The sequence below is a fragment of the Oxyura jamaicensis genome, chromosome 1, assembly GCF_011077185.1.
Source record: "Oxyura jamaicensis isolate SHBP4307 breed ruddy duck chromosome 1, BPBGC_Ojam_1.0, whole genome shotgun sequence".
NCBI classification, from domain to species: domain Eukaryota; kingdom Metazoa; phylum Chordata; class Aves; order Anseriformes; family Anatidae; genus Oxyura; species Oxyura jamaicensis.
The window spans coordinates 108,208,959-108,221,580 of record NC_048893.1 but is presented as its reverse complement, the minus strand read 5'-3'; the positions used below and the strand labels follow the sequence as shown (position 1 = coordinate 108,221,580).

Here is a 12,622-nt window from a genome sequence, read left to right as displayed (position 1 = left end):
AGCTTGACTAGGCACTGAGTCTGTCAGGGCACCAACACAAAGAGATGGCCTAGTTGATGAACATGAAGTTGTGTTGGGTAGAGGACAATAGTTCAAGCATTCACACAAAGAGAGGTCATCTTGCCCCTGGTATATGCTACATCAGTGTGGTGGTTTTACCGTGCTAGGCAGTTGAACACCACAACCGCTCTCTCACTCCCCCTCCTCAGATGAGGAGGGGAAGAAGTAAAGGAAAGAACAACTCACGGGTTGAGATAAGGATGACTTAATTAAAAAGGGGAAATATATATATATATATATAATTAAGGAAATATTATTATTAATTAAACAATTCAACTAAAGGGAAAAAAGGGAAAGGGGAAAAGGGAGGGGGAAAGGGAATAACTAAACAAAACAAGTAAAGGCTATGTGGAAGTGCAGAGGAAAGAAATTACTCTCTACTTCCCACAAATGAGCGATGCTTGACCACGTCCTTGAAGCAGGGCCTCAACGCACGTAGCCAGTGTTCGGGAGGAGGACAGACGTTTTCGCAACGAGAGCCCACCCCTCCCCTCTTCTTCCTTTTTCCACCTTTTATTGCTGACATCATATGGTATGGAATATCCCTTTGGTTGGGTTAGGTCAGCTGCCCTGCTGATGTTTCTTTCTCACTTTTTGCCCACCCCCTAGGAGGGTCAGAGAGAGTCCTGATGCTGTGCCAGCACTTCTCAGCAGCAGACACAACACTGGTGTGATACCACTGCTGTTCTAGCTACAAGTGCAGAGCGCAGCACTGTATGGGCTGCTGCAGGGAAAGTTAACATCCCAGCCAGACCCAGTACAATCAGGTACCTGGCACTTGAATAAACTGTAGAGTGTTAGGCTCCCACCTATTCTAAGTGAGTTAGGAATTAAATTTTGGGGCACTATGAAATTTTAAGCACCAAAATCAAACTTTAAGTTGCTGTCTTTGCCTCAGTACTACTTTGGATCTTTGTGTGGGAGCTAGTAACTACTACAATGAATCCTCTGCAGGTAATAGATTGGGTGTGCTGAAGGGCTTTGATGCAGGAAGGAAGTTTTATCTGATCAAATATAGACATACATTTCTAAGTGAGTTGCCTGAGGCTCTATTTACATTCATGGGAGAGAAACTCAGATCTCCTGGGCACAATGTCATCCTACTACAGAATCAAAAAGAAGTCAGATGAATCGTTCTGTAAAATGTGCCCTTATTTCTCTCCATTGACTGTAATGAGAGCCCACGTTGACTTGCTCATGTGAAGACTCTATACTGAGGGATGTTGAAAGTCAAGCAAGATTATTTCTAACCAAAGTGGACCAGAAGTATTTTTCTTTCTTTTTTTTTCTTTCTTTTTTTTCCTTTGACTAATTTTTGACTAACCATGAGATTTGCTACCTGTTTGCATGTAGTCATGCATTTAGCATTGCACGGGTATTCAAGATCAACAACCAACAAACGAAGATCATTTAACTCTGACCATTCTCACTACTGTTTGCATATTTACCTAATCCACAGAACCTGACGTGTATCACAAATAGGTATAGCCTGTACTGGAAAAGTAGTATGGGTCTACTGACAAACAAGGAGAAGATCAGAACTGATAAACTATCTTCACACACATCTATTCTAAGGCCTGCAGCCAATTAATCACCTGATATGTACCCCGGGCCACCCCACAAATGCATCATATGCCAGCTTCTAATTTAAGGTTTGGTTTTGGTCATTTCAGGAAACACATATTCAATGGCCAATCCGGAAAAAAAAAAAAAAAAAAAAAACACCTTTAAGGACTGAGTCAAAAAAGCAATCCCAGAAAATGCAGTGGGACACTGTCACACAAGGAATGAAACTGCAGCACTAGAGTTGTTCACATTTTAATGTATGCACATACTGGCAGGTTTTCTCTTCTCTTTCACACAGTACCTGTTTGGATATGTTACATTAGGTGGTGCTCTCCCAGGGTAATTCTCATTAAGCCACCGATTTGCAAGTGCCTGCTGGATGTTTGGTCTCTTTGCAGGATCTGGCTCTAGCAGAGATCGTAGAAAGTTTATGGCCGCTGTGAAGAAATCAAGAAAAAACAAGAGCTACGTCATATGCTTTATGACTTAACACGGCAGTTGAGATGTTATGTTGTGTAGCGTGATCCCAGTATATACTAAAAATCAACTTTTGCCTTCTAGTATTCTCAGATGTCCTTGAGAAAAAGGAAAGCCTGATAAGAGATTAGTAACTAAAATAAACGAATATTTTTGGAGTCATAAAGGAGAGGAGAAAAAGAACTTTTTGTTTCAGAGCTTGTTTGAAGTTTCTGAGCATGCTAGTCAAAATTTTTGTTTGAGGACAGGAGACTGGAGTGAGATTAGAGGCAAATCACTCATTGTCTGTTTAGAGTAAAAAGGAGTGATTGCGAGAGAGTGGAGGGGAGGGAAGGGATGCAGCGCTGGGAGGGAAGACATGGAGAATTGGGTTTTCTGCTCCTACTGACACGGGGAGAAATTCTATTCTGGTTTCCATCCAAACTACAATCAGTTGCAGGAGATGTTAGCAAAATTAAAAGGGTACAGTAAAATTAATGGACTTTGTTCTGTTTTCAAATACCAAACCTTCAACTTTCAGTGACATTCAACTACACCTTGGGATTTTCTTATGAAAAACCTCAAAAGTAATTTTCCAATATTTGTAAGTAATGTGTTTCTTATATGGTTATGAACAATGAAGTCAAGTGATTTGCTTAAAGACACACAAGAAGTGAATATCTGAGCTGAAAACACACTTGATATTAACTATTTCTGGTCTTTATTCCTCAAATTATCAAGGCTAGATTTAGTTTATCGGCTACAAAACAATAAAGAATTAACTATGTCCTCTATTATTCTCTAAACAAAAGACAAAAAAGACAAATAAACCTAATTCTGGGAAGATCAAAACCAGAATGATTTTGTAGAGATGATACAGTCAAGTGAGATGCTGAGTGCAGCCTGAATGAAGTCAATGGCAAACAAAAGACACAAGTGATGGCTTCCAGAAATTTTCTCCAATTCATATGAGTGGCATCTTGGAGGCTTTTTTTTCACCTCACTCTGCAGTAGAGCTGCAACTTCCCTCCCAGACTCTCCTGAGTGTCTTATCTACTTGTTTCCAGGCCTTGAAGAGATCTTGTGCAGTAGCAGCACAGGACCACTGCTATGCCTTGCTTGTGGCTTGGTAGGGTGTCTGAGGTCTGAAAATTTTAACTCCACTTCAAGTCTTTGGATTAAACAAAGGTGTTTTAGATTGAATGGAGTCTTGTCTCATGTATACAAGTTTTGTCAGAACTGCCTTGCTGATTAGGCATATGAAATACACTGCTCTTCTCACAGACTGAGCATCCGCACAGACACAGCACCACTGCCTTAAAGAATAAAATTATTTTCTTCGAGACTTCTTCATGTTTGACTGGTTGTCTACCCAAGCATTCTCAGGCCTCCAAGCCCACCCGCAACAAGGGACAGGCTGGATGGACTGATGTGCCAGAGCAGAGCAGCAGGAGAAGAAGGGAGGGTTTCTCATCAAATAAATCAAGGTTAGACGTGATAGGTGTTGACTCCTAGCAGCTTGGGTAACCTCTGTGTTCACCATCCTGCAACCATCAAACATCAGCCAGAGAAGGCCCTGAGAGGGTATCTGTTTCAGTGCAGGCCTAGTGTTGAGAAGTTTATATTTGGAAGAGAGAGAGTTATGATTATGTATTTACCAGTTCAGCTAGGCACGAGCTCATTTTTTTTTCTAAGCTCTGTCTTCACAAATAGCTGATTTATGTGAGGTACTTCACTTTAAATCTTTCCCAACATTTTTGTTATTTTCCTGTGACAGCAATATTGTGGAAACAGCAGGAAGAAACTACATCCAAGTTCATAAATCTCCTGGAAGCCGATGTTAGGACTGTTCCCTGTGTACCCTGAAAGCCCGCACGTCAACACGTCTTGGGCGCAGACCCCTGTTATGGGAAACAATCGCCCCATTGTTCTGCCATTTGAGCTCCTGTCTTCCCAGTGCTGCCCCATTAGGAGCTGCATGCATCCCACAGGCTCAGAGCATGCTTCTCAGTGCAATGCAATCCCTCCCCATACCGACTGCCAACACCCTCAGCCCCCAGATCAGCCAACGGCTCCTTAAAAACCTTGATTTTTTCCCCCCTTTTCAAAAGACAAAGTAAATGAGGTCTGTGAAGCCGTACAAAGCACAACAGATTCAGACCAGGAGAAACTGATTCCAGAGAGGGGAGTCCTCCAGGGAGGTTCCCTCACCAGCTGGTCCCAGGTGATGCAGTAGGGGTTTTTAATAGCGCCTTTGCTCACCTGAGATGTTAGATGGTGTGAGGAAGACTGGGTCTTTTTCAGTTAGCCATGCAGCTGTAGGATAGCTAAATTAATCCCCCAGGAAACAAACATGAAGATAATGAATCGATTTTTGGACCCACTGCATCTGAAGCCTCTTTTCATGCTGAACCAAGTAGCTTCGTGAACAAAGGATGCTGTGAATTACCCCTCCAATGCTTCATTATGTGAGGGAATGTGAGGGCCTCATTTACAACGAACTCGAGGACAGCACTAATCTGATTAGCCAGTGACCTGCACTTGATGGAATTTTGTTTCCATGGTTTAACTTTGGGGCAAAGTTTGCTCTTTTGACAAATGACAGACCAGTACCACGAGAAAAAAAAAAACTCTCCCTTTAAACTTCCTTTAGCGTATTGAGTTCAGTAATGAACAGAAACACAGAGTGCTTCAGGTATGAACTACAAGACCTCTGCTACTTTCATCTGCCTTGACATGAACAAAACCAGCTTAGTGTCTTGTTTAGAGAATGCCATGCTTTGAGTGGGCCCTGGCTAAAATCAGGTATGCAGGTGCTGCTTACACAACTGGCCAGAGAAAATGAAATAAGGTCATTTTACTTCATAAAGCCATAAGTAAGCTCAGAACTACAGACGTGGGCAGATGATTGCTTGCTGTTCTTAAGAATTTACACAGACCTCGGCTTGACAACACTGCCTCTCTGCTCCTGACAGTGGTAATATCTAGCTGAGGTGCAGTAACTTCTCAGGACTCACTTGAACAACTGTTTGCAATTAATCTGTACTTCACAGAAGAAATATAAGTCATCAGATGACCCACATATTCCTGGAGCTTAAATGATCGACTTCTGAATGCTCATGAAAAGTGACACTTCATTTCTGCTCCAAAAGCATGGAATACATGGCCACACGTGCAGTAGTTAGTTCTGATAGGCTTTAAAAAGGGAATCACCAGGAAGTAGCATGTCAGTCATTGCTACCTTTTAGACTCTCAGCTATGAAAGACATGGGTTTCTGTAACAAAAAAAAAACATCAACCATACAGAAAACTTATCAAGTAAAGGAGCTAAGGATCTAAAAAACACTTTTTTTTTTAGAGAGATTCTTCTAGTCTCCACTGCACTTCTCTGTTCCAAAAGGAAGACCATAAACACACAGAAGCAGTACATTGAGAAAAAAAATAATGCGTGCAAGGTGAATATCAACTTCCTTAACAACTGAACTCAGCTCACCTAAAATCAATAATCAGATAGCTGTGTTGTTTAAGCAGCTTAATGAAAAACAGTTTCCTAAGTGGGAAAATCAAATGCTAACCCCAAATTTTCCCTGTTGCTACACAGTTGCTTTGGGTGTCCATGGTCACACAAAACTGTAACTAATACAAATAAAATATACTCTTGTTTAGTGATAAGAATAGCTATTATTACAACGAACCCTGCATCCAGTAGCTGTGAAATTAAATGTTGAAAGAACATAATGAACAAGCAAAACAGACTACTGCAAAAAACCTGTTCTGTGATCTCTTTGTGAATTAACAGAAAGAGAAAACCTGATTTAAGAAAAAGATCCATATACCTAAGGAGTTAACTAATAAAACAATTTGCAGGGCAGAGGAGAAGATTTTCTATCTACTTACCCAAAGCCTAGCTCTGACAAGAACAGATGTCATCTTAAATCACAGTTTGCCATGTTGGTGAATGTGCAAGCAAGACTTAAATCAAGAACTGATGCATACCTTTTTCACAGTGAATAAAGGTTAACATGTTTAAATCTATTCCATTAATTTTCCATCATCTCTGAAAGTTGAAGCTGCTATTATTCTCACAGGATAAACAAAATATTGTTTTCACTGGAGACCATATTGTTAGTGAGCCACAAATTCTACAAAGACATGACTGTTAGAAAATTTGATCTCCATGATAAAATTGTAGGATGACTGAAACAGTAAAATGAAACCTGTCAAAAGTAATGTTATCTTTTTTTGCTACACAAAGTCTGGTCTTCTACAGGCCTTTCATGGGTGATTCAGACTTCAACACAGGAGTTGTCCCTGTAAAGTCAGTGTAACCTCCCACTTAAAGAATGACTGTGGTTGAAATAAAATGATTGGGGAAACAGTACATTGGATCAAAGCGACTGTAGAGTCATTTTACATCAGCTATTTTTTGTTAGAAGCCTCACTGTGGGAGGTCCATTTGGTAAAATATTTGGCAAACTTGGCAAATTTTTACTACTACATCTGAGTCCCTGAATTCAAGAGTAACTTTGCTATTGATGCAGGATTTGGCTTCCAGATCAATGCAATATGAAGCAGTCATCTGCTTTATACAGTATAATCCATCTTTTAATTTACTCAGTGGGGCTTTAGAACATGTGCTAGAACATTAAAATAGCAATTTTGTGCAACTGAATCCTACAGGGGAGTCCTCAGAATGGAAATACCAAACACGCTAACTGAATCAAATACATGGCAAGACTTGAAGCATCCCAGCTCACTTGTAAACCTACCACTTTACAACATGCCAGCAACATGAGCTGCTGGCAGAAAATACGTACTTTATACAGACGCTGAGCAAATGAGAAACAACTTACGCCACTTGATTCACAGATAAACCATGTGAGAAAATCCTTAACTATCTACTTCTTCAACATGCAGGGAAATCTGTACTTGGAGAATTCATCCTGTGACACAACTTTCAAAGGCTTTCTTTTACCCCATGACAATGATTTGCCATTATTAGTGATCTAAGTGAAAATATATGATCTTTCAAATTTTTCCTATTTGCAGTCTTTTAAATGTATTGAATGTCCCTTGCAAACTGTCTGCAGATAAGAACAGAAGCTCTCCATGAGCATCAAATTTAGCATACAAAAATAAAACCCAAGTACAAAATATAGTTTGTTCCAAATGCTGACACAGTCTTGCTATAAGCTGAAACATGATTCTGTTGCCTAGTGACATGGCTTTGAAGAAGGAATTAATATTTCTAATATTAATGCAATGACAATTTTGCATTTTCTGAACACACAAAGGTTATCACAGACTACTGTCCCAAAATAACTTTCTGAGTGCATGTCATTATTCCATAATGAATGTGAGGTCATTCAAGGTAGCTTATCATTCAGCCTTAATCATGATAGTGCCCAGGAACGTGTTATTCCAAAATAATGAGTTCATGCATTCATACCCTACACTAAAATCATCCGAACATGCAAAACTGACCAGCTATTTTCTGAAAGCAGTTTCACAGATTTTCACAGGTTTGTTCCTCTCTCATATTCAGTACAATTTGGCGCTTCTCCAGCTTACATACAAAAGTCAAAACAAAAGGAGTTATGCTACACCAACACCCGCAGATCTTTTGGAGAATAAAATGAAAAAGAACATTTTTCACGATTAGTGTGCCATGCTGGTAGCATGACTCACAATCCAGAATTCAATGCAATGGTTCCAACCAACTGGATCTGAATAGGTCCAAACATACTCCTTTGATTACCTGTAGAGAGCTGGGTGGGAAAAGGGTTCATTTCTTTGTCCACCATTTTCTGGTATAAAGCTCTCAAGCTGAATGGCTCCACAGTAAAAGGTAACGTTCCAGTCAACATCGCATACATGTTTACCCCACTAAAAGAAAACATACAATAAAAGAAACCAAAATGATCAGGAACAAGGAAGAACTTAGTTTGAGGTTTTAGTGACTGTTCTTTGTTTTCAGTGCCTAATAACTACTAAAAAGGATGAAAAATGTTCTCTTTCTGTTGCACACAATGATTTGGGCAAGAGTTTGCAGAGGTTTGCTCCTGGAGGGTAGCACAATGTGTAAGACATAAGCTGGGAGTCACAGAACTGAGTCCAGCTGTTAGGCAAGTTCTCAGCTAAATGCCAGTCCACAATTATGTCTCTCCTCAGGCTGCATAAATACTTAAAGTGTTTTCAGGGGCCTTATCCTGCTGCTTCCCTGGGTGTGGTATGACTGCCCGTGTCAATGGGTACATCGCAAGTCCTGGCTTGATGCCCAAAGGCTCCCACTGGCCTCTGGTGCAGCACAAAGCTCAGGTGTGAACAATTAAATTTTTTCATAGCAGAAAACTTATTGCTTATTTTTACCCAGCAGAGTCAGTGATGAAAAGTGGGTTGGGTACTCTTGTTCTTCTCTCTCGGAAAAGGGCTTTAAATTCAAGTGAGTAGAATTCCTTCCTTTTGGGAATTTGTTTCCTCAGTCTGATGAATAAACGTATGTGAACAGAAAAAATCTAAACCAGTGTGCTATTATGAACCATGATCACAGCAAGCATTTGTTCAGCTACGAGGAAGGGTAGGGGTTAACTGTATTTTTCTTTCTTAAATTAAAAAAAAAAGAGCAGGATATTATTACTGGAGAAGTTTAAATGGTTCACAGAAATGACCGTGCTCTGTTTGTCTGCATTCCAGTCCCAGTAAGAGTGCCTGCATTCCTCAGGGCTGATAATCTCCCCCTTGATGTGGAGGGATGGCCCACTGCTGGAGTGAGAGGTGAAGTAGCCATGTGATGGTTGAGGTGCAGGTCTCCTTGGAGCACAGACTGCAGATCAAGAGTATTAAGGTGTCGCAGGGTGCTGACCAGATCAGCCTGAGAGATGAAGTTGACCCAGGTCCTAGTCTCATCTATAAACTACAGCTAACATTTCTTAGCAGTAGTAGCACTTATGCAGCACTTTACATTTTCAGAGCATTCCAAATACTTCAACTAGGGAACCACTAAAATCTATTACTTCATTTAAATTGATTTGTATTTTATTATCCCCAGTACACTGGTGAGGGAAAATATTTAGATACTAATACAAAAGCTAAAACTCAGATAATCTCACTTAATTCCTCTCCGGGAGAGACAATAACTGACACCATGGCCATGGCCAACAGGAGAGTAGTGGGAGTTACACAGTCTAAAAAAAGTATTGCAGATAATTCACTGACTCCAGAACACATTTATAGCTTTCTCCATCTCTGGCACAGGTGATTTTTGCCTGTTCTTTGCCTGAATGCTACTAAGTGCTCGGGCTCACAAAATTTCTGGCCATATCTTCTTGCCTTTTAACTACTATGCTTTCAAAGGGATGACCTGACTAGATTTCACATTTCCTGCTGGATGTGACTGTGAATAATGCATGGAGACCATGTAAAATTTTGAAGATCCTTTGAGGAAAACAAAACAAAATGTTGTTTCTCTTGTGCGAGAGCTGTGTTTTCTACTGTGCCTCAGAGTCATTGATGAAGCTGTACTTTACTGCAACCTTGCCATGCTATGTGTTCTACCAATCTATATACAGCTCTATTTCAAATAAAAATATCTGCACAACTTAGTTCACAGAGTCATGCTAATTAAACACATTTTCTTGCTTACTTCTCATTTGAGCAATGGGTAATGATGACAAGTAACAACAATTATAAGCTAGAGAAGTAACTCACATGGACCAAACGTCTATTTTGGGCCCATATTTTTTCCTTGCCAGAAGTTCAGGGGCTGCATATGCTGGGCTCCCACACTGGGTGCTGAATGGATCAGAATAACCCAAGATGCCTGCACAGTTGCTCAGTCCAAAGTCTGTGAAAATCATAGAGACAGAGTTATGAAAGAGATAGATACAGTAAAAAAGCACTAAAACAGCAAGGAAAAAAGCACTTTTTTTTTAGATACAGTAAAAAAGCACTAAAACAGCAAGGAAAAAAGCACTTTTTTTTTTTTTTTTTTTTTTTTTCCAAAAGCTAAGCAATGAACTAGGAAAAAATCATTAACATGAAAAATTCTTACAATTTGTGCTAAATAAAAAGAGATTTCAACAAGCAATAAAAAACATCTTAGAACACACATGATCATCAGTTTCACAGACAAAGCAATTATGTTTCACTGGGAACTGGATGGCAGCAACTGGAGCTGAGTTTGTCTCATGCCCTCACTCCGTGATGGGCATGGGGCGGAAAGCAGCCTTGGGTTGTCATGGGTTCCGTACTGGGGCTAAGAGGCCAAGCGTTGCTTCTTCAAATTTTTCCTTTAAATCTTTTAAAGGAGCCATCAGATTTAAGGCAGGGAGGTTGCTTTCTGGGACTGCTGTGGTGATTCACAAACACATGGGGTTGCAGAGTCGACGTTTCAGCTCTGAAGCAACACAAGGGAGATCTTGGAGCAAGGGGAATGTGTTGATTTGTCTCTCCCTCCCCCTCTTCTGTCTTGAATTATTGTATTTCTGGCCCCTGGGTGTATCTGATGTTCTTTGCTGGCAGTAATAGCAAGGGACTGGCAAAGGCTGGCATCATGAACTGATCAGGAACAAGACGCAGTCTCTCCGCACCAGAGGAGGCTGCAGTTTCACAAGTGCTCCCAGCCAACCCAAGCCCAGGCTGGCGCCAAGAAGGGAGCTCTCCCAGCCTCCTTCGTCTGCTCCAGCGCTGGTATGGCTGCAGGGTGAGCTGTCTTTTAAGAAAGGATCTTAAAAATTAAACCACTCAGCAAGGAAAGAAATTCACAGAGAGCAGCCGTGGAATGGGCTTGCAGCTCGGTCACGCCAGCAGCAGAAGAGGCTGGGGGCAACGCACAGGCAGGGGTGTGCAAGCCCACCCTGTCTAGTGGTAGCCCACACTTGGCTTAGTAGAGAGCAATTATGAAAATACAGCCTCAGAGATGACAAGGGAAGGTAAGGAGAGGTTGCAGAGGGTCTTGAAAGACGGCAACAACTTGACATGATAAAGGGGAACAAGTGAGGCAAACTGGCAAGGAAGAGGAGGATGCAGGCAAAGCTGACAGGCTGGGAGGTCTGCCTTTGCAGCAGGGCATCATATCCAAGAGCAGAGGATCTACAGAGGTCACAATAAAAGGTGTTCTCATTTATTAATAGCCTCCCATTGATGACAGCTTCAATAGAAATACTGGTATTAAGAATACTGACATCTATCTCCTTTTCATTCATCCTCTCTTCTTAAAAATTCCCCAAATGTAGGTGTGTTTAAAATGAAAATTGTCTTATACATAAACAAGGCAGTGCGGAGAAGCAGACCACTCAAGTTTGTTCTAGAGACTCATGTCTTTTATCCACGTGTCTCATAAAACAGCCTTCTGTGTGTGCTACCCACCTGCCCAGCTGGACTAAAAGCATTACGTCTTGGACGCCAAATATAACAGGCAACTGCTGAGCGCATGACACCCTCCACAGTCACTGGTTAGGGTCTCTGTCCCTTATCTGCCTACATATTTGCATGAGACTTGAAGTAATGGCCTGTTCTTTAGGATTCACCCTATGCCAACTGTGGCTAAAATTAGCCAAGAGTCCCTCAAGATATTAAAAGCACCCTGCTGGGTGTTCACATAAGCCTTGTTCCCTTATGAAACTGGGCTAAAAATAAATAATGTTTACCAAAAAAAAAAGTATAAAAACGGCTATGTGGGTTGGAGTGTCCAAATGACTGCAGAGTGCTTGCTGCTTGCCTGGCTGGCTCTCTGAGAGGGAGGCAAGCACAGCACCACCACATTTAAACAGCCAAAGAGGCTCAAAGGGGTTTGTTGGAGAGCACTGTAAAAACTGTAGGGAGGATCAAGGCAATTTCCTTGCCTCTGATGGAAAACAATTGTCTCTGGACACTGCTTAATCATCTCTGCTAGATATGTATTATCCCTGGGGCTTATACAAATACTTCTGAGGATGCATTTACTTAATTAATTTATTTATTAGCTATGGCCTGAGATGGGTTATGTCAGCTGTAAAATACTTTTAAAAACTAGAAATAATACCTCTGCAGGGTATTACTTATGGTCTTTACCCTACTGTGACATACCACCTCAAAATTACTTGACTGTAACATAATGCTTCACACTCAAAATACATAATGGCTATATTCTGACCCGGTATAAACCACCATCTGTTTATCATTATCAACGGAGGTATCCTCCAGTGAAAGTTTTCACTATCTTATTTACTTAAACTATAAACATCTCATTGACTTTTTCTCAGCCCATTCATTACAACCAGGCTGATAAAGTTTGTGGTTTTTTGTTTGTTTGTTTGTTTTTTTGCTAGTTCCTGTTGGAATTAAAAATGTGTGCAAATGCATGCATACTGGGGACGGGGATTTTATTGCAAAAGAAATGGGAATATTGTTATGAATACTGTGGCAGCACATTGTGATCACAGGGTCATTTGTAGTAAGGATGCATTCTTATCTTAGTAAGAATGGTATTACCACCAGCATTGATAATTTTACTGCCATTCCTGTCTCAGTCTTGGGCTTTTTTCAATAAGCCTAGCTAATT

The 12,622-nt window shown here is 40.7% G+C and overlaps 1 protein-coding gene across 2 annotated transcripts in view; it reads right to left on the bottom strand.

Moving 5' to 3' along the window:
• HUNK (hormonally up-regulated Neu-associated kinase) overlaps positions 1–12,622 on the bottom strand; it is a 57,399-nt gene that overhangs the window by 15,100 nt on the left and 29,677 nt on the right. For both annotated transcript variants that reach the window (XM_035315608.1, XM_035315610.1), the window contains exons 4-6: positions 9,790–9,925; positions 7,841–7,968; positions 1,928–2,063 (exon numbers count right to left, since the gene is read on the bottom strand). In XM_035315608.1, the coding sequence (XP_035171499.1) occupies positions 1,928–2,063; positions 7,841–7,968; positions 9,790–9,925 (400 nt within the window). The remainder of the gene's footprint in view (positions 1–1,927; positions 2,064–7,840; positions 7,969–9,789; positions 9,926–12,622) is intronic.